Genomic DNA, 22,816 nt, shown 5'->3' on the forward strand with positions numbered 1-22,816 from the left:
GATGTGCTCTGCAGGTGGCATGCTGTTGGCTATAGTGCATCCTGGTTTCAAATTTTAAGGGTTGCCCCTAAGACTTCTAAAATAGCTCTTGCCGTTAAGATACAAGTTTGATGTGGACAGAACAAGTGCCTTTCTGAAATCAAATCAGTTGTGTGTGGTAACTGCTGGTGGTAGAGAGGAATTACTGATAGCTGACTTAGCCCAAGTACTGTATTGTAGAAGCTTATAACAGACTCGTATATACTCTCAGGAAAAAAAATGCATGCTGATGGCATGAAGGCAGTTGCATCTGTTCTTAAAGCACTACAGTAAGGCCTTTATTAAGCAGGCAGAGGCCCCCTACCATTTTCTGACAATACAGCTGGGTTGCAAACCTTGAACTGGTGGCAGTAATAGCAAGCAACCTAGGTGCTGCACCTGAGACTAAGTGATTCTAGCAGCAGTATGAGCCCTGCTGCAGTCAGCTATTTTGAGAAGGGGGGAGAGAGTGAGAGAAGTGGCTCCCTATCACTCTGCTGCAAGCTTAAATTAATGGACACGATAGATCAATAAATGGCCCCTTAAATTGTGTGGTTGAGCTGGCTTCAGTAAACACTGCTTACGTTCATCCAGATCCTATTCCATCCATAAAGTAACCTTTCCTGGTATTTTCAGTAGTGAGTTTTGCTATTTAGCAATGTTCTGTGTATAATATTTTACTACCTGGCAATGTGGTTGTAGCCTAGTGTAGCAAACTGGTTTATTAACACGAGGTACTAGTTTTAATCCCTAAAGCTGACCAGGCACTTTACCCTGACTGCTGTAAAGCAATGGTAGACAAACCTGAAGTCCCTTTTCAAGCAGCAAAATTTGCAGGCTCTACATCAATACTTATAAACTAACACTTTAATACCATATGTGAAAATAATTTTCCCTACCTAACCCACTTCCCTTTATGCCCTGTTTTTAGGGAACTAGCATTTGTACAAAGTAACACTGTAGTTGGCAGATAGAACAGTAATCCTACTGCCAGTATAATTTTAGCATTTTATACTAACCACTTCTGTGGGTTTAGAGACAATACTTAAGCACTATTATTCTGTACCAGGGGCATAGGAGTTTTTGCTTGCTTTTTTACAAGACCAGCTGGAAGTACCCCCCCCCCCCCCCCCAAAAAAAAAAAAAGAGTAAGGATAGTGACAAAGTAAAGTTTTCTCTCCCACAGTCTTAGGTGCAGCTGCTAAAAATAAAGGTCCTTACAGGAGGAGACAAAAAGACAATGGGGGGGGGGGGGGGGGGAGGGAAGCAGCAATATTTGTCCAAGTTATCACCTCAGTTCCAAATAACCAAATTGTACTTAGTACAATACAAAGAAGGTTCAAACAGTTCCATCCCAAAGAGTCTAACAGGTGTACAGTACTTTGTTAAATATGTTAACATTTTTGCTAACAGATGAACACTTTCATTTTAGAATACTAGCACTTTCCACCCAGGATTGGTGAACGAACATCCAAAGTAGAGTTTGTCACATAACTGATTAAGTACCCAGTCAAACACAACTTCTCTGTTGTTAGAGCTGACGGTGACTCGGAGTTTGAAGGCTCCTCCATTGCTGTTAATAGCAGGACCTAGATATACAGCTTCTACATCAAAAGTGACTGTGGATCCCGCAGAAACAGGAGGCAGTTGGTTGGTCATCTCTTTTCCATTTACGAATACTGCACCTGCAAGGATCAGGGTGGATAAACATGGTCAAGGTCTTCTAGGCGTAACCTGCACTGATGATTTAAAGTTTCAACCTCAAGTAAAAGTAGCAGCACTTAATTCAACTTTCCAAGCTGTGCTTTTTAAGAACTGTCATATCTGCTTTTTCTGAAGGCTAATCACAGCCCTATACCTTACAAGAAAAACACCATTTTAAAGTCTTTCTGGAAAGTGAAGTAGAAGAATGCTCCTAATCTTTTTGTGTTGTACCAAATCATCAACGTCTCCCACCCCTCTGGGAAATGGCATGTACTCGTTATCACAGCAGCAATTACTCCCCGACTAAGATGAGAAGTCAGGATTTTGCCACCAGCAGCTTCAGCTGTATTTTTTTTTCTCTACATGCAACAACAATCCTTTGGCACAGCAGCTGGGACTCTGATCTAGAAGGTGCAATGTCACTAAGGTCCTAGTAGATTCATGCCATCCTATGATACAACAGAACTTTGAATCAGCATTGTGTCTGGAGCTGCCATCCAAACACTCTGCAATTTAGTACTGATAAAGATACCTCCTGCAGTACATGGATAGGAGCTAAAACCAAGAACCGAGGAGAGCAAACATTAGAGCAGTTTTCTAGCTTCGCAATACTGACCAGATGTATACTACCCCATTCCACTACAGACGCGAAGACGGAAAAAAAGAATAGGTAGATCTAAGGCTTTCTTTTTCCCTTCCCTTCTATATTTTGAAACTGTACTACTAAACCACCTAGCTATGCCACTGTAGGTAGTATATCAACTGTTAAATAAATAAATCTGGCCCTATGAAAAAAAAAAAAACTACCGTATTTTTCGGACTATAAGACGCACAGGACCATAAGACGCACCTAGGTTTTAGAGGAGGGAAATAGGAAAAAAAAATTTTCCTCTTTCCCTCCTCTAAAACCTAGGTGCGTCTTGTCCGGGTTTTGGACCTCCGTCCTGTACTTACATGATTCCATGTTCCCTGGTGGTCTAGTGACGTCGGGGCAGGAAAGAGCCCCCTCTTTCCTGCCCATCGCGCTGCTCTCCGTGCTTCTCAATGCTTTCTGATGGTCTCGGCGAGATTCAAAATGGCCGCCGAGAATCTCGCCAAGACCGTCAGGAAGCAGTCAGGAGCACGGAGAGCAGCGCGATGGGCAGGAAAGAGGGGGCTCTTTCCTGCCCCGACGTCACTAGCCCACCAGGGAACATGGAATCATGTAAGTACGGAACGGAGGTCCAAAAACGCTACCTTCGGACTATAAGACGCACCCCCCATTTTCCTCCCAAATTTTTTGGGGAAAAAAGTGCGTCTTATAGTCCGAAAAATACGGAGAATTTCATTCTTTACATCTCTGCAACTGGCCTTGGCCTAGGATAAGTTGTTATGATTTAATCCTATACCAAGTCGCCATCTCAAAAAGCAAATGGCCCCAGTGTAAATAAAGGGGTTTCACAGTACAGCACTAAGAACCATGGGCATAGCTAGACCTTGACAGGAGGGGGGGGGGTGGGAAGAGGCCAAAGGTGGGGGAGCACATTTTGGCCTGCCTTCCCACTGCTGCCCTCCTGCTACCACTTCTGTCCCCACTGCCATCCCCCTGCCCCCCCCCCCCCCCCCACTGGAAGGTACCTTAGCTGGTGGGAGTCCCCAACCCCCGCCAGCTAAAGCATTTGGCCCTCGCTGGTCTCACATTGCCTGGCGCCCAGGCCCCTGTGGCCCCCCCATAGCTATTCCACTGCTAAGAACAGCAAACTCTCCATCTATGCTGCTCTCTGCCACACCCACCCACCCCCCTTTCCATGGAAGGATACTAAAAGATCACTCTCCAAAAAACCCATGGGCATAGCTAGACCTTGACAGGAGGGGGGGGGGGGGGGGGGGAAGAGGCCAAAGGTGGGGGAGCACATTTTGGCCTGCCTTCCCACTGCTGCCCTCCCGCTGCCACTTCTGTCCCCACTGCCATCCCCCTGCCCCCCCCCCCCCCCCCACTGGAAGGTACCTTGGCTGGTGGGAGTCCCCAACCCCCGCCAGCTAAAGCATTTGGCCCTCGCTGGTCTCACATTGCCTGGCGCCCAGGCCCCTGTGGCCCCCCCATAGCTATTCCACTGCTAAGAACAGCAAACTCTCCATCTATGCTGCTCTCTGCCACACCCACCCACCCCCCTTTCCATGGAAGGATACTAAAAGATCACTCTCCAAAAAAAAAAAAACAACAACAAAAATTTTGATGACATTTTCTCTTACCATTTGTACTTATGCACACTGCTTTGTCCCTCTGTAAAGATTCATGTCCATTCTGCTGTTCTACACAAACGCCTAAACTGTCCTGTTTATCTGGCTGTCCAATAGAGTCAATTCTAGAAAGAAAGAAAAATAATGTTTGTACGTTGAGTGCAATCAATCGCTTTAAAATGAAGCAGATGATTTTGCCATATTTCAAAGCACTGATACGTTGCCTCTGTTCACGGGACTCAAAGCATCTAATTGCGGGGCCTTCTGGCACTGTGCTGGTATCCTCGGAGCCCAGCTTAGACAAGGAGTAGTTTAAGGGTTTCATTGATCAGTTGACCTTTTCTGGGCTCCAAGAAAGCACAAAGGCAGACGGTCTGCAAGCTCCAAGATGGAAAAGGCACAAAGCAGATCGTTAGGAACGTAATTTATTAACACAATTCAAATAAAAATATATACACACACATATATAAATAGCCCATTCCATCAACTTACTGATGACGATATTAATGATGCCATTCAATGTATGATAGCCAACAAGGCTCCAGGACCAGATGGCCTCCCTATAGAATTTTATTCCTCTTTCAAAACATTATCTCCTATCCTATGTGATTATTATAATCATATCCTGTTGCCTGATACACACCTACCTCATCAGACCACATTACAACCTGTATTTGTTATCAACCGAACTGGCGAATGCCATTCCGGTACTATGTAAGCCACATGGAGCTTGCAAATAGGTGGGAAAATGTGAGGTACAAATGTAACAAATAAATAAATTCCATTTCTTTAATAAAAGGCAGTGTTTACCAGCTAATGTTTGTACTCGACACTAGAAAATGGTGCAGGAACAACTAGTGTTGAATACTGGTAAATCTATACAAAACATCACTGTTACACCAGTCTAAATAGCTATCCAAAGATAACAAATATTTATGTAGGAGGAAAACCCCTCAGAACCTATCAGACTTTACGTCCTAGGTATACAACAAGCCAAGAAAAATTGACCGTTGATAGTTTCTATCGTGGGGGTGGGGTTTAAATTCCTCCGATTTTTTTCTTTTGCTTCTTTATTCTAACAATGTGCTTTTTACGTGCCTCTATCGTGCCTCTACTATGCTTTAAAAATCACTGTTTTAAACTGACAATCAAATCCTTGTTTTAGAAAAAGCACCCATGGCAGCGAACAATATTCTATTGTGTCTTAAAGAGTAGCACTTAAATTATTAGCAAAAGAACACTTCTTATAGATCAGTCAGACGTTAGTAAATTCAATTTTTAGAAGATTCTGAAAGTTGGGATTAGGGTATTAATGAAGGGTTGTGTTAGGTCTAACATAAGTACATAAGTACATAAGTAGTGCCATACTGGGAAAGACCAAAGGTCCATCTAGCCCAGCATCCTGTCACCGACAGTGGCCAATCCAGGTCAAGGGCACCTGGCACGCTCCCCAAACGTAAAAACATTCCAGACAAGTTATACCTAAAAATGCGGAATTTTTCCAAGTCCATTTAATAGCGGTCTATGGACTTGTCCTTTAGGAATCTATCTAACCCCTTTTTAAACTCCGTCAAGCTAACCGCCCGTACCACGTTCTCCGGCAACGAATTCCAGAGTCTAATTACACGTTGGGTGAAGAAAAATTTTCTCCGATTCGTTTTAAATTTACCACACTGTAGCTTCAACTCATGCCCTCTAGTCCTAGTATTTTTGGATAGCGTGAACAGTCGCTTCACATCCACCCGATCCATTCCACTCATTATTTTATACACTTCTATCATATCTCCCCTCAGCCGTCTCTTCTCCAAGCTGAAAAGCCCTAGCCTTCTCAGCCTCTCTTCGTAGGAAAGTCGTCCCATCCCCACTATCATTTTCGTCGCCCTTCGCTGTACCTTTTCTAATTCTACTATAGATAGAAACCTTGTTACTAAAATTTTTTTTTGTTATTTTTTGTTACATTTGTACCCTGCGCTTTCCCACTCATGGCAGGCTCAATGCGGCTTACATGGGGCAATGGAGGGTTAAGTGACTTGCCCAGAGTCACAAGGAGCTACCTGTGCCTGAAGTGGGAATCAAACTCAGTTCCTCAGTTCCCCAGGACCAGAGTCCACCACTCTAACCACTAGGCCACTCCTCCACTGTTGCTACTATTTGAGATTCTACATGGAATGTTGCTATTCCACTAGCAACATTCCATGTAGAAGTCGGCCCTTGCAGATCACCAATGTGGCCGCGCAGGCTTCTGCTTCTGTAAGTCTGACGTACTCACAGAAACAGAAGCCTGCGCAGCCTTCTACATGGAATGTGGCTAGTGGAATAGCAACATTCCATGTAGAATCTCCAATAGTAGCAACATTCCATGTAGAATCTCCAATAGTATCTATTTTATTTTTGTTACATTTGTACCCTGCGCTTTCCCACTCATGGCAGGCTCAATGCGGCTTGCATGGGGCAATGGAGGGTTAAGTGACTTGCCCAGCTGCCTGTGCCTGAAGTGGGAATCAAACTCAGTTCCTCAGTTCCCCAGGACCAAAGTCCACCACCCTAACCACTAGGCCACTCCTCCAATCTAACTGTAAAACCACAATCACTACCCTTTTTACAGCAGCATTAATCATGTTGGCAGGTAAGAATGACACTCATAGTTGTGTGAACAGGCAGAACAGAGGGAAACTGCAACACAAACAAGACATCACTACTACTACAAATCATTTCTATAGCGCTACCAGTTGTACGCAGCGCTTCACAATTGAACATGAAGAAAAGACATTCCCTGCTCAAAAGAGCTTGCCATCTAAATCAGGACAGACAGGACCAATAAGAATAAGGGTAGGACAGACAGAAGGACACATAGGGAAAGGGACTATGGAACAGAGGAAGACAAGATAAAGGTTACGAGCAAGTGACAAGTTAGTAGTCAAAAGCAGCATCAAACAGGTAGGCCTTTAGCCCGGATTTGAAGGCGGCCAGGGATGGAGTTAGACGTAATGGCTCAGGAAGCTCATTCCAGGCATAAGGTGCGGCAAGACAAAAGCAACGGAGTCTGGAGTTAGCGATGGAGGAGAAGGGTGCAACTAGGAGAGATTTGCCTAGTGAACGGAGTTCCTGGGAAGGAGTGTAGGGAGAGATGAGGGTGGAGAGGTAGTGAGGGGCAGCAGAGTGAATGCACTTATAGGTTAATAAGAGGAGCTTGAATTTTATAAGGAAACGGATGGGGAGCCAGTGAAGTGACTTCAGGAGAGGGCTGATATGGGCATAACGACTTTGGCGAAATATTAGTCGTGCAGCAGAATTTTGAACAGATTGAAGAGGAGAGAGATGGCTGGGTGAAAGACCTGTGAGAAGCAAGTTGCAGTAATCTAAGCGAGAGGTGGGTCACAAATGGGACAAAAACTGATTTGATAACTCTCTTGATTCACTTGGAACACACTTACTATTAAATTGTACAGGAATAATTTTGTGCAGACACTACCATATAATCTCTGACGCAGGCATTTCGCCAAAACCCAAGCTGCGTCAGGTCCCTCAAATACTGCTTCCTCTACATGAAAGCCTTTGGCTTCTTTGTCCCATTTGTGCCCCAGTGAATTTCTGCGACCCATAGTTGAATGCACAAATAAGTCAAATTAAAAAAAAAAAAATGGTCCCAGCTTCCATGAAGTGTCATAGTGCCAACACTATGCTCGATGCAAAGCGCTCCTACCTCTCAGAGAATGAGTCCATTCTCTTGAGGCTACAGTAGCCGACTTGGAGGAGCTACGGGAGACAGAGATACAGAGGAGGCCTACAGGGATGTTGTAGTGAAATCCCACCTCCAGTCTTGGCAACCCCTGTGCTGCCTTGGAGAGGGGAGATCTAAAAGGAGCACATCACCCTGTTGCAACTGGAAATAATCCTGTAGCCAGGAACAGACCACCAGGGGATGCAATATCCTCTCGCACCGAGGACGCATCTCCAAGATTCTGCCCAGGAGGGAAGGGTTAGGACGGCTGTTGTAGTTGGTGATTCGATTAGGCATGTAGATAGCTGGGTGGCTGGTGGACGTAAAGATCGCCTGGTCACTTGCCTGCCTGGTGCGAAGGTGGCGGAGCTCACGCATCACCTCGATAGGATTTTAGATAGCGCTGGAAGGGACCTGACTGTCTTGATACATGTGGGTACCAATGACATAGGAGAATGTGGGAGAGAGGTTCTGGAAACCAAATTTAGGCTCTTAGGTAGAAACCTCAAAACCAGAACCTCTAGGGTAGCATTTTCCAAAGTGCTCCCCATTCCACCCGCACGCTGACGAGGAAGTCAGAGCTCCGGAGTCTCAATGCATGGATGAGGCGATGGTGCATGGAGAGGGTTTTAGATTTGTAAGGAACTGGGCAACATTCTGGGGAAGGGAGGGGTGCTATTCCAGAGTGATGGGCTCCACCTTAACCAGGGTGGGCAAGGAGATAGAGCAGCTTTTAAACTAGAACCTGGGGGGAAGGCTGACAGTCACTCAAAAATGCAAGGTTCAGAACAAGGTATCTTTCAAAGATAACACCAAAACAGGGAAGATAGGATATCCAGACAGTGGGTTTGCAAAAGAGACCATAGTAGATCAGGTGTCTTTAAATAAAAATCTGACAAAAGTTTGCAAATTAACACTGTCAACTGCTGAGCAAGATGTAAATAGGAACAACAAACAGTTTGAAATGTCTATATGCGAATGCCAGAAGCCTAAGAAATAAGATGAGAGAGTTAGAATATACTGCACTAAATGAAGAATTAGATATAATAGGCATTTCTGACCAGTGGGACACTGTCATACCAGGGTACAAATTATATCATAGTGATAGGGTGGATCGAATTGGTGGCGGGGTAGCATTGTATGTTAAGGAGGGCCTTGAAAATTCTGCAGGAAACAGATCTTGGAATCCCTATGGATTGAAATTCCATGTGTAAAGGGGAAAAGGATAGTGATAGGAGTGTACTATCGTCCACCTGGCCAGGATGAAAAGACACATGTAGAAATGTTATCAGAAATTAGGGAGGCTAACAAACTGGGCAACACAATAATAATGAGTAACATCAGGGCAAGCTAGGGAGGAAAACTTCCTTGACAAAATCAAGGAGTGCTTTATGGAGCAGCTGGTACAGGAGCTAACAAGAGGAGGAAAACTTCTAGACCTAGTCCTTAGTGGAGCGCATGATCTGGTGCAGGAGGTACTGGGGCCGCTTGATAACAGTGATCATAAAATGATCAGATTTGATGTCAGCTTTGGAGTAAGTACACACAGGAAATCCAATACGTTAGCATTTAGTTTTCAAAAAGGAGACGTAAAATGAAAAAGTACAGTGAAAAAAAAAAATACTTAAGAAGAGCAGCTGAGAAGGTCAAAAATTTACATCTAGCTTGGATGCTATTCAAAAATACTATCCTGGAATCCCAGGCCAAATATATTCCGTTATTTTAAAAAGGAGGCAGAAAGACGTGTAATGAAACTCTGGAATTCATTGCCGGAAAATGTGGTGAAGACGGTTAACTTAGCAGAGTTTAAAAAGGGGTTGGACGGTTTCCTAAAGGACAAGTCCATAAACCGCTACTAAACGGACTTGGAAAAATCCAAAATCCCAGGAATAACATGTATAGAATGTTTGTACGTTTGGGAAGCTTGCCAGGTGCCCTTGGCCTGGATTGGCCGCTGTCATGGACAAGATGCTGGGCTCGATGGACCCTTAGTCTTTTCCCAGTATGGCATTACTTATGTACTTATGTACTTATGACCAAACAATAGCTGGCATGGTTAAAAGGTGAGTTGAAGGATGCTATTAGAGCTAAAAGAAAATCCTTCAGAAAATGGAAGAAAGATTTGACTGAAAACAATAAGAAACAGCATAAGGAATGGCAAGTCAAATGCAAAGCGCTAGTAAGGAAGGTGAAGAGGGCCTTTGGGGGGAAAAAAAAAAAAAAAAAGATTGCATTGGAGGCAAACACACATAGCAAAAAAAATGTTTTCAGTATTTTAAATGCAAGAAGCCAGCAAAGAATTAGTTGTACCGCTAGATGACTAAGGGGTAAAAGGGGCACTCAGGGAAGACAAAGCCATAGCGGAGAGATTAAATTAATTATTTGCTTCCGTCTTCACCGAGGAAGATTTGGGAGAGATACCGGTGCAAGAAATGGTATTCAAAGCAGACAAGTCAGAGAAACTAAATGAAATCTCTATAAACCCGAAGGATGTAATGGCGCAATTTAACAAATTGAAGAGTAGCAAATTGCCTGGACCGGATGGTATTCATCCCAGAGTACTGATAGAATTGAAAAATTAACTTGCAGAACTATTGTTAATAATATGTAATTTATCTTTAAAATCAAGCATGGTACCAGAAGATTGGAGGGCGGCCAATATATCGCCCATTTTTTAAAAAGGTTCCAGAGGTGATCCGGGAAATTATAGAGCCTGATGTTGGGGCCAGGCAAAATGGTAGAGACTATTATAAAGAACAAAATTACAGAGCATATTCAAAAGAATGGATTTAGTGAAGAGATATCTTGCCTCATCACTCTATTCTATTACTTTGAAGGGGTGAACAAACGTAGATAAAGGTGAGCCGGTCGATACCATGTATCTGGATTGTCAAAAGGCACTTGACAAAGTACCGCATGAAAGACTCCAAAGGAAACTGGAGAGTCATGGGATAGGAGGTAGTGTTCTATTGTGGATTAAAAACTGGTTACAAGATAGAAAACAGAGAGTAGGGTTAAATGGCCAGTATTCTCAATGGAGAAGTGTTGATAATGGGGTTCCCCAGGGGTCTGTGCTGGGACTGCTGTTTTTTTTAGCATATATATATATAAATGATATAGAGATGGGAATAACTAGTGAGGTAATTACATTTGCTGACTACACAAAGTTAATCAAAGTTGTTAAATCGCAAGAGAATTGTGAAAAATTACAAGAGGACCTTGGGAGACTAGGCATACGACGTTTAATGTGAGCAAGTTAAAAGTGATGCATGTGGGAAAGAGGAACAGAAATTATAGCTACGTCATTCAAGGTTCCACATTAGGAGTCACCGACCAGGAAAGGGATCTAGGCGTTATCGTTGATGATACATTGAAACCCTCTGCGCAGTGTGCAGCGGCGGCTAAGAAAGCAAATAGAATGTTAGGTATTATTAGGAAAGGACTGGAAAACAAAAATGAGGATGTTATAATGTGGTACGACAGCACTTCAAATAGTGTGCAATTCTGGTCACCGCATCTCAAAAAAGATATAGTGGAATTAGAAAAGGTACAGAGAAGGGTGATGAAAATGATAAAGGGGATGGGACAACTTCCCTATGAGGAAAAGCTAAAGCAGCTAGGGCTTTTCAGCTTGGAGAAAATACGGCTGAGGGGAGCTCTCGATAGAGGTCTATAAAATAATGAGTGGAGTGGAATGGGTAGACATGAATCGCTTGTTTACTCTTTCAAAAAAATACTAGGACTAGGGGGCATGCAATGAAGCTACAAAGTAGTAAATTTAAAACAAATTGGAGAAAATATTTCTTCACTCAACATGTAATTAAACTCTGGAATTCGGATAAGGGGGAGGAGGGAGTAGCTGTAATGAAAGATGAACAACTTGCTAAAGAATATGGCTGTAATGTTTTATTGCATGTTCAATAAAAATTGTTTAAACATAAACTCTGGAATTCATTGCCAGAGAATGTAGTAAAAGCAGTTAGCTTAGCGGGGTTTAAAAAAAAAGGTTTGGACAGCTTCCTAAACGAAAAGTCCATAAGCCATTCTTAAAATAGACTTGGGGAAAATCCACTGCTTATTTCTAGGATAAGCAGCATAAAATGTATTGTACTGTTTTGGGATCTTGCCAGGTACTTGTAACCTGGATTGGCCACCTTGATGGACCTTCGGTCTGTCCCAGTATGGTAATACTTATGTAACACCAAATACTGTGCTACTGACACAATCTTTATCAATACCACACCACTGCAATTGCTCCTCCCTCGCAGGAGCTAACTGAATACCCTGGTAGAAAAAAAAAGCAACGTGTCAACTGTTAAAACCAGACAGATTACACATCTCTCTCCAAAACACAACCTTAATTCTACATCACAACTACAGAAAAGACAAGATGAGTAAAGACAGCTTTGCATGGGTGGAGGAGGCTGGATGATATTATTATGTGCGCTGAAACAAGGAATGTGCAGTTGGAGTGTGAATCCTGCATGTGTCATGCCTTGAGTACTTGCCTGAATGTTAAGGTCTGCCCACAGTAGTATGTGGGAGCTTTGGAGTAGAGAACACCGCAGTAGGGAGAGTCATTTCGAAGTGCGATATTTCTTCGGCTGCTCAGGCTGTACCCTTCCAAGCCAGTTGTCCATTCTATTAAAAAAAAAAACACATATGACATACCGCACTCCGATTTTTACTTACATTTACAGATGCAACATCTGTTACAGGATAAATTGATAGCACCCCACTTGTGTGGCCCTCTCACCCCTTTTTGAAGAATTTGTTCAATTTGCAGCGACTCGGAGAAAGTTGATGTCCACATTGTATAATCTAATGATAGGGGGAGAATCTTTGAAACTTAAATACCGGACAATGTGGGAGCAGGATATAGGGGTACAATTGTCTGAACAAGAATAGTCTTATACACATCAAAACACATACAAATCATCTATTTCAACTAACTTATTTTTTATTATTGCTACATTTGTACCCCGCGCTTTCCCACTCATGGCAGGCTCAAGGAGCTGCCTGTGCCTGAAGTGGGAATCAAACTCAGTTCCTCAGTTCCCCAGGACCAAAGTCCACCACCCTAACCACTAGACCACTCCTCCACTCCAATGCCCCCATCACCAATGTGGCCGCGCAGGCTTCAGACTCACAGAAACAGAAGCCTGCGCAGCCTTCCACATGGAATGTTGCTAGTGGAATAGCGAGTCTGACGTTCTGCAGAAACAGAAGCCTGCACAGCCTTCTACATGGAATGTTGCTAGTGGAATAGCAACATTCCATGTAGAATCTCCAGTAGTAGCAACATTCCATGTAGAATCTCCAATAGTATCTATTTTATTTTTGTTACATTTGTACCCTGCGCTTTCCCACTCATGGCAGGCTCAATGCGGCTTACATGGGGCAATGGAGGGTTAAGTGACTTGCCCAGAGTCACAAGGAGCTGCCTGTGCCTGAACTCATGTCCCCAGGACCAAAGTCCACCACCCTAACCACTAGGCCACTCCTCCACTGTTGCTACTATTTGAGATTCTACATGGAATGTTGCTATTCCACTAGCAACATTCCATGTAGAAGTCGGCCCTTGCAGATCACTAATGTGGCCGTGCAGGACGTCAGACTCACAGAACCAGAAGCCTGCGCAGCCTTCTACATGGAATGTTGCTAGTGGAATAGCAACATTCCATGTAGAATCTCAAAAAGGGAAAGGGAAATGGGACTTGATATACCGCCTTTCTGAGGTTTTTGTAACTACATTGAAAGCGGTTTGCATATATTCAGGTACTTATTTTGTACCTGGGGCAATGGAGGGTTAAGTGTAAGTGACTTGCCCACAGTCACAAAGAGCTGCCTGTGCCTGAAGTGGGAATCGAACTCAGTTCCTCAGTTCCCCAGGACCAAAGTCCACCACCCTAACCACTAGGCCACTCCTCCACTCCACTTTGAACCCCAACAAAACCTTGTTCTCTGTTTAAATGTATCCTTAATGTATTTGGGCTTTGGGCGTGCTTTTCAGTAACGTTGGTCTGCTGACACTTTGAAGTCCAAACATGAGTTTTGCTATTATGTTTAAATTATATACATATATATTTTTTTTTTGCTTTAAATTTTATTGATAGAAACTTCTAAGCATACAATTTCAATACAAGTGTTCAACATTACAAACAGAGCTCAAAAGGTTTTTGTGAATGAAAAACTGCTAAACCCCCTACATTCCCTCCACCCCCCAGGAACACCATGAAAACCCCATTCTGTAGCACTTAAAAGTGAGTCAAGCTTTCAGAATGCACCATAGCCATTTCTGAACAGGTGAGAAGCCCTTTTGGTGGTGGTGGGGGGGGGGGGGCAGGGTGTATGAGACTGGGCTGTGCCTATTGAAGCTCAAAAGAAACTGGAGGAATTCATAAGCCTAAGCAAAAGGAGACCTTCATATAGCACTGGTAAAGTTTACCCTTCTGAAGGACAGGGGCAGCCTATCGATAGCCAGAGTACTTATGGCCTCTATGGCAGATCATTGTAATTAACTCATACCATTCCAGCTTTCTCAATGTTCAGTGAGGGGAATAAAGACATATCGTTTCTTGTTATAAGGGCTGGGCAAGCATTTTCTCAGGACTAGATTACGGCAAACTTTGTTGCCGTAATCTCATGCACCCCTACCAGCTGGCATCATCAGGAATACTACTTGCATTGGAAAAAGACCGGAGTGCACAGTCAGTGAGCTCAGCTCCAGCCAATCAGAGAAACTGTGCCTGGGATTCAGTCCTGTCAACAGCACTGATAACAGAGAGGCAACCCCCTCGAATCCGCCAAAGTCCTCTGCTGGTACAGCGAGTATTTCATTGCCTCTCTTCCAGGACCTTTGGGTTTTTTTTTCTGTTACGTTATCTCCGTTGGGATTCTGCACAACAGAATGACCGTGTACGGTTTTTCTTTCCCTGAAACTGGACTGTGCAGACACCATTCGGCACAAAGAATGTAAGTCTGCATCACCTGTTCATTCTTGTTTGGAAGTGGCGAAGTAAATTTTCTGGAATGTGAGCCGGAGCTGCGCCACTGCAGTTGCCACGCATTCTACTAATTATAGGATTTTGTCATTTTCTTTCCAGGAAATATTTATAATTCTACTGATTGCTTGTTCTGTCTTGAAATATTTGCTATAGTTTTGCAGTTTTCAGTCAGTGGCGTAGCGAGGGGGGCTGCCAACCGGGGCGGGGCACCGTTGCACCCCCCCCCCCCCCGGGTGCAGCACGATGACATACCCCCTCCCCCCTCGGTGCATCGACACCCCCCCCCAGTGCCCACCCTCCTCCGTCCAACCAGCTCCCTCTACCTTAAAAAAAATATATCGGAATCCTCGCGCCTGCACGTAAAAGAAATGTGCAGTGTCTCATCGGGCCTTCCCTCGCTCTGTCTGTCCCGCCCTCCGCTGACGCAACTTCCTATTTCCGCAAGGGCAGGACAGACAGAGCGATGGAAGGCCCGATGAGACGCTGCACATTTCTTTTACGTGCAGGCGCGAGGATTCAGATATTTTTTTAAAGGTAGGGGGAGCTGGTTGGACGGAGGAGGGTGGGCACTGGGGGTGGGGGGTGTCTATGCGCCGAGGGGGGGGGAGCTGGCAGGGAGCACCCCCCCCCCCCCGTCTGAGCTGACACCCGGGGCGGACCGCCCATCCCCCCCCTTGCTACGCCACTGGAGCCAGTCCTTCTTACCAATACACCGAGAACTGCGGGGGCAGGGGAGGAGGTGTAGTTTTACCTAGCTGACCCATGAAAGACTGTAGAGAGCATAGCACTACCTGAACCAGCGTAAACCTACAAGCATGCATGGTCGATCATGCAAAATTGAAAGACCTACAAGCCAGGAATGGCCTGTTGTCTTTCAACAATTTTTTAGTGTTGTTGAGTTTGTAGTTTGTTTGTAGTTCCCAAACCTGGTCCTGGAGGCACCCCAGCCAGTCAGGTTTTCAGGATACCCACCATAGTTTAACCCCAAATTTGTTTTGAACATGTTGACCAGGAATCCGGATTCTAGCAGCGTATGGAAATCAAGCGTACACTTTGTAGCGCTCTAGAAATGTTAAATAGTAGTAGTAGTAGTAAGTTACTTGCCCAAGATCTCACAGAGTGTGACAAATAGGGGCCTTTCTCACAAACTGTAGGCCATGTAGTATAAGGCAGCAGCTTAAAACCTCATACATATCACAGATTTTAAAGCACCAAACCAAGCTGGTTATTGGCACAGCTCTTAAAACATGGCAGAATTTTTCCCCCTAAACCCTCCTCCCCTCTTCCCCCATTCTCTATCTCTGTTAATGGCTCTCATATCCTCCCTGTCTCCTCGGCTCGTAACCTTGGAGTCATCTTCGACTCCTCTCTCTCCTTCTCTGCTCATATTCAACAAATCGCCAAAACCTGTCGCTTCTTTTATCTTCAACATTAGCAAACTTCGCCCCTTCCTTTCTGAACACGCCACCAAAACCCTTATTCACACCCTTGTTACTTCTCACTGGTCTTCCGCTCAGCCATCTCTCTCCTCTCCAATCTGTCCAGAATTCTGCAGCTCGACTTTATTTTCCGCCAGAATCGTTATGCCCACACTAGCCCACTCCTCAAGTCACTTCACTGGCTCCCTGTCCGCTTCCGTAAACAGTTCAAACTCCTCTTACTGACCTTTAAATGCATCCACTCTATGATCCCTCACTACCTCTTCCTCTCTCATCTCTCCCTACATTCCTCCCCGTTAACTCCACTCTCTGAACAAATCTCTCTTGTCGTCCCCCTTCTCCTCCACCGCTAACTCCAGACTTCGTTCCTTTCATCTTGTGGCACCTTATGCCTGGAACCGTCTTCCCGAACCCATACTTCTAGCTCCATCTCTACCTGTCTTCAAATCTATGCTGAAAGCTCACCTTTTCACTACTGCCTTTGGTTCCTAACCGCTACTCATTTGCCCTCCTCCCCTGTTCCTCTTTACCCTGTAATTTCCTTGCCCGTAATGTCTTGTCTGTTTGTGTTACCTAGATTGTAAGCTCTTTGAGCAGGGACTGTCTCTCTATGTCAAATGTACAGCGCTGCGAGCGTCTGGTAGCGCTATATAAATGCTATTAGTAGTAGTAGAATTCAAGGGAAGCACTGGCTTCCAAAGCCTGGCACGTACCATGAGGAACCAACGTAGTGTGTCCCAGCTGAGGAACACTCCAGGGGCTCCACTCCTGCCGGCCATCTCCACGGGCGCACACGCGAAATTGATAATCCACTTGAGGGTCAATCTGCAATACGAGGAATTCTGTTTCAGAGCCAACGTACACGTCTTCAAAGTGATCAGCAGTGCTTTTACGGTATTGAAGGCGGTAATCTTGAGGTACAAAGTCGTCATCAACCTAAAAATAACAAAATCCAAAGAACATCTGAGTAGGTCAGCAAAAAAAAAAAAAAAAAAAAAAACCCTGTGCTTTTATTGGCTAACAAGGAGAAACCAGCAAAGAGAGCCACTGCAAGGGTTGGGGCAAGCAAGTTGAAGCCCAGGGTGGCAAGGTAGGAGGAAGGAGGATACCTAACACTCTCCCGAACATTACTAAAAACCAACCTGTTCAAAAAGACATACCACAATGATCCATCCTAAATTCCAGACAACGAAACTCTTCCAGAACTAGACAAAACCGAACTCTCTATACCTGACTCTATCACTAACGAACGTTAACACACTATCACCTTATTTCTCACGCCGAAATGAACTGAATTATCTAATTTAATCTATAATTTACCATCTATGTACTTAATGCAATACCACTTTGTATTTCTCAATCCGGAAATGGCGATCGCCATTACGGCGTACTGTAAGCAACATTGAGCCTGCAAAAAAGGTGGGAAAATTTGGGATACAAATGCAACAAATAAATATTTCCTTTTCAAGTTAGTCTAAGCCTACAGAGCACACAAACCCACAAATGATGGAAGGCACCCAAATTAATCCTTGCGTGATTACCATTTTGTCCTGAGACTGCACCAACAGCGAGAGTAAAAAAGCTTCATGATTTCGTCCCATCAACAAGACAGAGAATGTAACAATGATTAATGTGGAGTCTTCTCATAGCCAGCTGAGTTTTCAGGATATGCCCAAGGAATAAATCTATAATATATGCAAATCTGGCTCATGCATATTCCTTGGGCATATACTGAACAATTTATTATAGGGTCACCAACCCAGGTCTGTGAAGCCCTGCACTAATGAATTCTTGCCATTTATATTCTTGGAAGGGGGTATTCTAATTTAAAGGACAAAATTTCAGTTCACTGCAACACCAAAGTCTATTATTACACATCTAACCCTATAAAAGACCAATTGCTGTTCAGAATCCCTTTTGAGTTAGACCGACCACAAAATGAGGTTTTAATGCGCACGTCCAGTTGATCAAATGGAAGCCTTCAGTTATCCACATAAAAGGTACAGCAGGATATAAGCACTAGGTCAGCCACTTCACATTAGATTTTTATTTATTTTTTTTATTTTTGTTACATTTGTACCCTGCACTTTCCCACTCATGGCAGGCTCAATGCGGCTTACATGGAGCAATGGAGGGTTAAATGACTTGCCCAGAGTCACAAGGAGCTGCCTGTGCCTGAAGTGGGAATTGAACTCAGTTCCTCGGTTCCCCAGGACCAAAGTCCACCACCCTAACCACTAGGCCACTCCTCCAGTCCAGGCACTTTCTGTACTATTATGCCAAAAAGTGTACCCTGTAGTCAAAACAGCCCTTGGGATTGACTTTTTATGGAAATGCTTATGCTCCAACCTTAAGGTGAGGTTAGGACAAATGCAGTCAAGTTTTTAATTAGCCAAAACAAATACAACAAGGGAAACAGATTTTGCCCTTGTGGATACACATTCCTGCATCTCGGACATTAAAGCCAGAGAAAAGACAAATGTGCAACCACCTCAGGGATGGCATCAAGGTGGCATCCATTCCAATCCCCTCCATGGCAGGGAGGATACAAAAAAACAAACAAACCCAGAAGCCTGGAATGCAGGACAGTTAAGCAGTAGTTGGAAAGTGGGACCGGTGCCGGGCAGACTTTTAGATCTGTGCCCCAAAATTGGCAGAGAGAGATCTTAAACATACCAGCGTTTAATCATGAAAAAGTGTAAACCCAGTGGCGTAGCTATAAGTGGGCACAGACCTGCCTATCCTTGACTCAGGCCAACCCAGAATAGCCCACCCAAAAAAGTTCAGCCCCGGATCGGCCATTCCTCTCCTGTAGCCTGTCAACTCCTCCTCCCCCCCCCCCCCCGCCCTCTCTGATCTACCTCAGCATCTCCACTGCCTGTGTCAGCCCTGCGGGATTCCTTCTGCCGCGTCCAGCCCTCGCTAATGTCATTTCCTGTTTCCTGGATGCTGCAGAGGGAAGCTTGCGAAGCCAACACAGGCAAGATTAACCCGGGGGGGGGGGAGGCGCTGGGCTAATGCTAGATCCGGGTTTGGTGAAGAAGCAGAGAGAGATGCAGGACAAAGGAAAAGGGAGAGGGGTAGGGTTACCATATGTCCGGATTTACCCGGACATGTCCGGGCAACCGGGCGGGTTATGCCAATCTGCCCATTTGTCCGGATTTCTGGACAAACGGGCAGGCTGGTGGGCGGGCCGTCCCGCCAGCCTGCCCGTTTGTCCAGAAATCCGGATAAACAGGCAGATTGCTGGCCTCCCTTCCCCTTACTTACTACCGCCCTGGTGGTCTAGTGACCTCTTCCGCCTTCGGGGCAGGAAAGAGCCCCCTCTTTCCTGCCCGGAGCACTGCCCTGCATGCTTCCTTCCTGTTGCTGATCTCGGCGCCGATTCAAAATGGCCGCCGAGAGTTGACGTGACCTCGCGAGACTTCAACTCTCGGCGGCCATTTTGAATCGGCGCCGAGATCAGCAACAGGAAGGAAGCATGCAGGGCAGTGCTCCGGGCAGGAAAGAGGGGGCTCTTTCCTGCCCCGAAGAGGTCACTAGACCACCAAGGCAGTAGTAAGGTAAGGGGAGGGGGGAGGGAAACATGTGACGGGGGCTGAGTGAGTGAAAGGGGGTAGGGCAGGTGTGTGATAGGGGCGGGGCATGTGTCCTCCTTTTGGGGGGACAAAATATGGTAACCCTAGAGAGGAGGGAAGTTTTGGAAGGCCCAGCTATCACCCAAAATGATCCCTGGCTATGCCACACTAAGTGCCAGACACAACTCTGGCTACCTGTTGGATGGACTGTGCGGGTTTTTAAATCTGTCGACATTTACTATGTTACTATGCTGAATCAGGAAGAGACAGAGCATCTTCAGAGCTATTATAGGGCTGATTTCAATGACTATACCAGTGGTTCCCAAACCTGGTCCTGGAGGCACCCCAGCCAGTCAGGACTTCCGTATATCCACAATGAATATTCATGAGATAGATCTGTACGAAGGAGGCAGTGCATGCAAATCTTGCTCATGAATATTCATTGTGGGTATACTGAAAACCTGACTGGCTGGAGTGCCTCCAGGACCAGGTTTGGGAACCACTGGACTATACTGAAAGGTACAGCAGAATATTAATATAGACAGACTCTCTCTCGGGGAAATACAGCGGCACTTCAATCATTGAGTGGAGGAGTGGCCTAGTGGTTAGGGTGGTGGACTTTGGGCCTAGGGAACTGAGGAACTGAGTTCGATTCCCACTTCAGGCACAGGCAGCTCCTTGTGACTCTGGGCAAGTCACTTAACCCTCCATTGCCCCATGTAAGCCGCACTGAGCCTGCCATGAGTGGGAAAGCGCAGGGTACAAATGTAACAAAAATAAAATAGATACTATTGGAGATTCTACATGGAATGTTGCTACTATTGGAGATTCTACATGGAATGTTGCTATTCCACTAGCAACATTCCATGTAGAAGGCTGCGCAGGCTTCTGTTTCTGTGAGTCTGACGTCCTGCACATACGTGCAGGACGTCAGACTCACAGAAGCAGAAGCCTGCGCGGCCACATTGGTGATCTGCAAGGGCCGACTTCTGCATGGAATGTTGCTAGTGGAATAGCAACATTCCATGTAGAATCTCCAATAGTAGCAACATTCCATGTAGAATCTCCAATAGTAGCAACAGTGGAGGAGGAGTGGCCTAGTGGTTAGTGCAGTGGACTTTGATCCTGGGGAACTGAGTTCAATTCCCACTTCAGGCACAGGCAGCTCCTTGTGACTCTGGGCAAGTCACTTAACCCTCCATTGCCCCATGTAAGCCGCATTGAGCCTGCCATGAGTGGGAAAGCGCGGGGTAGAAATGTAACAAAAATAAAATAAATGGGATTGAAATAGTGGTTTTCCAGCCTTACATTAAAAGCACCACTTAACTGTATGCATTGAATATTTAGAAATGATCATGGAATAAACGCATCACACAATCTACTGTTTGTAACTGAAATACAAAAGGCTAACTTAAAAGAAAACAGTGTTATGTTGTTGAGACAAGAATGCTTGTTCTACAGTTTTGTTTTGTTTTTAAGTTCTCCTGCAAATGTTTGTTCTCATATCAGAGGAGGAAATTAGCCTGGATGCCAAACATTTGGAAACATTTATTTTGGATGGGGAAGGTTTAATTTGGAATCTTAGGATTTGTGGACAGAGGTGAAGGGAGTGGTTTAGAAGAATATTCATTGGGGGGGGGGGGGGCACATTAGGGTCTGCCTCCTCGCTGCCAGCCCCCTCCGCTGCCACAAATACCTTAGCTGGCGGGGGGTCCCCAGCCCCCACCAGCTGAAGCCTTTGTCCAGCACCGGTCTCCAGCGCTTCCGCATTGCCTGTCCTGCTCTCTCTTCCCCTCACGTTCTCGTCCTGCACGCTCCTTTTAGTGAAATCGAGCAAGCTTAGTTTCACTAAAAGAAGCGTGACGGACGTGAGGGGAAGAGAGAGCAGGGTAGGCAATGCGGCAGCGCTGGAGACTGGTGCTGGACAAAGGCTTCAGCTGGTGGAGGTTGGGGACCCCCCTGCCAGCAAAACCAGAGGCCCAGAGGAAATTTGGGGGGGGCCCAGGTCCCCATGGTCCCACGTACCTACGTCACTGACACAGACTAGACTTTAATGGAGAAAGGGCACTTTAAAACGTCAAGGGGAAAAATGTATGCATAAGAAGTTTGGTTTTGTTTTAAAGGGCTTCCCTTTTATTATCAAAGTCTCCAGAAATTAAAATTATGATGTACCAACCTTACACCAGCGCACCAGAATGCCTCCAGGCCTCTCCACGAGTTCCTCTATCTGCACGGGCGGCTGAGATGCAATCGTACCATGGATGAGGATTCGATCTTTTACAACAGTAAGTAAAGAGTCGTCCAGCTGTGCCGACAGACAAGGCACTTCCACCAGCGAAGGGACTTCTGGTAAACTAAAAAGACACAGGTCTGCAAGTTCATTCTGACCTACATACAAACTTCCTAAAGGCCTGCTGAAGCCCAAGTGTTACAATAAGGAACACTCACTTCTGTATTTTCCAAAATCCGATCAAAGGCTTATTTAAAACAAAAAGAAGACAGGAGCATGGGCATTTTCTGAATGTGCAATGACGGGGCAAACAATAATAGAGAAAAACTTGCCCAATTCCTAGGCTGGGTACTTAGGGATATGTGCATTTGCCGTGTTAACATACCTTAATGAATTAACGTACCGTAAGTCAATTAGAGCACATTAAAAAGTTCCAACATGCAGTTTAAACATTTGTTTATTAAAATGCACGTGTGAATTAGGCCAGGTCTCAATTTCCTGGTTTCGTAAGGAATTAACTAGACGCTCTCAGGGCTTGGATTTCCAGGGACTGGTGGTGAAGTGGAACAGGATCCGGGACGACCTTCTCGTGTTGTGCTCATGTCAGCTGCCCTTTGTGGACTCCGAGACTAATTCATAGTGCAGAGTTTGCAGGAATGCCATTTTCGAATACTTCATAGCAAGCCTAGTATGTAGGGAGTGCGGAGTCTCCCCCCCCGTCTGAAATGTGAGCTGGAAGATAATTCCTTTCCTCGTGGTCTGTGGCCACATAGGAAAATTCAAACCTTCTGGGAAGCTCCATTCACCTTTCTCCAAACTGTTCTGGGCCGGCATCCTGGGGTCACCTTTGAGGTGGTATTATTTGGTTCAGTGGCTGCCATGGGAGTGTGAACACCTAG

The 22,816-nt window shown here is 45.2% G+C and overlaps 1 protein-coding gene across 1 annotated transcript in view; it reads right to left on the reverse strand.

Annotated features, from left to right (window-relative positions):
* Nucleotides 1-1,183: 1,183 nt before the first annotated feature.
* The window catches only part of CRLF3 (cytokine receptor like factor 3), a 72,991-nt gene continuing 51,358 nt past the window's right edge, over nucleotides 1,184-22,816 (reverse strand). The window contains exons 4-8 of the mRNA XM_030208394.1: nucleotides 21,864-22,041; nucleotides 16,823-17,045; nucleotides 12,172-12,304; nucleotides 3,955-4,067; nucleotides 1,184-1,703 (exon numbers count right to left, since the gene is read on the reverse strand). Coding sequence (XP_030064254.1) covers nucleotides 1,447-1,703; nucleotides 3,955-4,067; nucleotides 12,172-12,304; nucleotides 16,823-17,045; nucleotides 21,864-22,041 — 904 coding nt within the window. The 3' untranslated portion in view covers nucleotides 1,184-1,446. The remainder of the gene's footprint in view (nucleotides 1,704-3,954; nucleotides 4,068-12,171; nucleotides 12,305-16,822; nucleotides 17,046-21,863; nucleotides 22,042-22,816) is intronic.

This window comes from Microcaecilia unicolor, chromosome 6, assembly GCF_901765095.1.
Source record: "Microcaecilia unicolor chromosome 6, aMicUni1.1, whole genome shotgun sequence".
Taxonomy (NCBI): domain Eukaryota; kingdom Metazoa; phylum Chordata; class Amphibia; order Gymnophiona; family Siphonopidae; genus Microcaecilia; species Microcaecilia unicolor.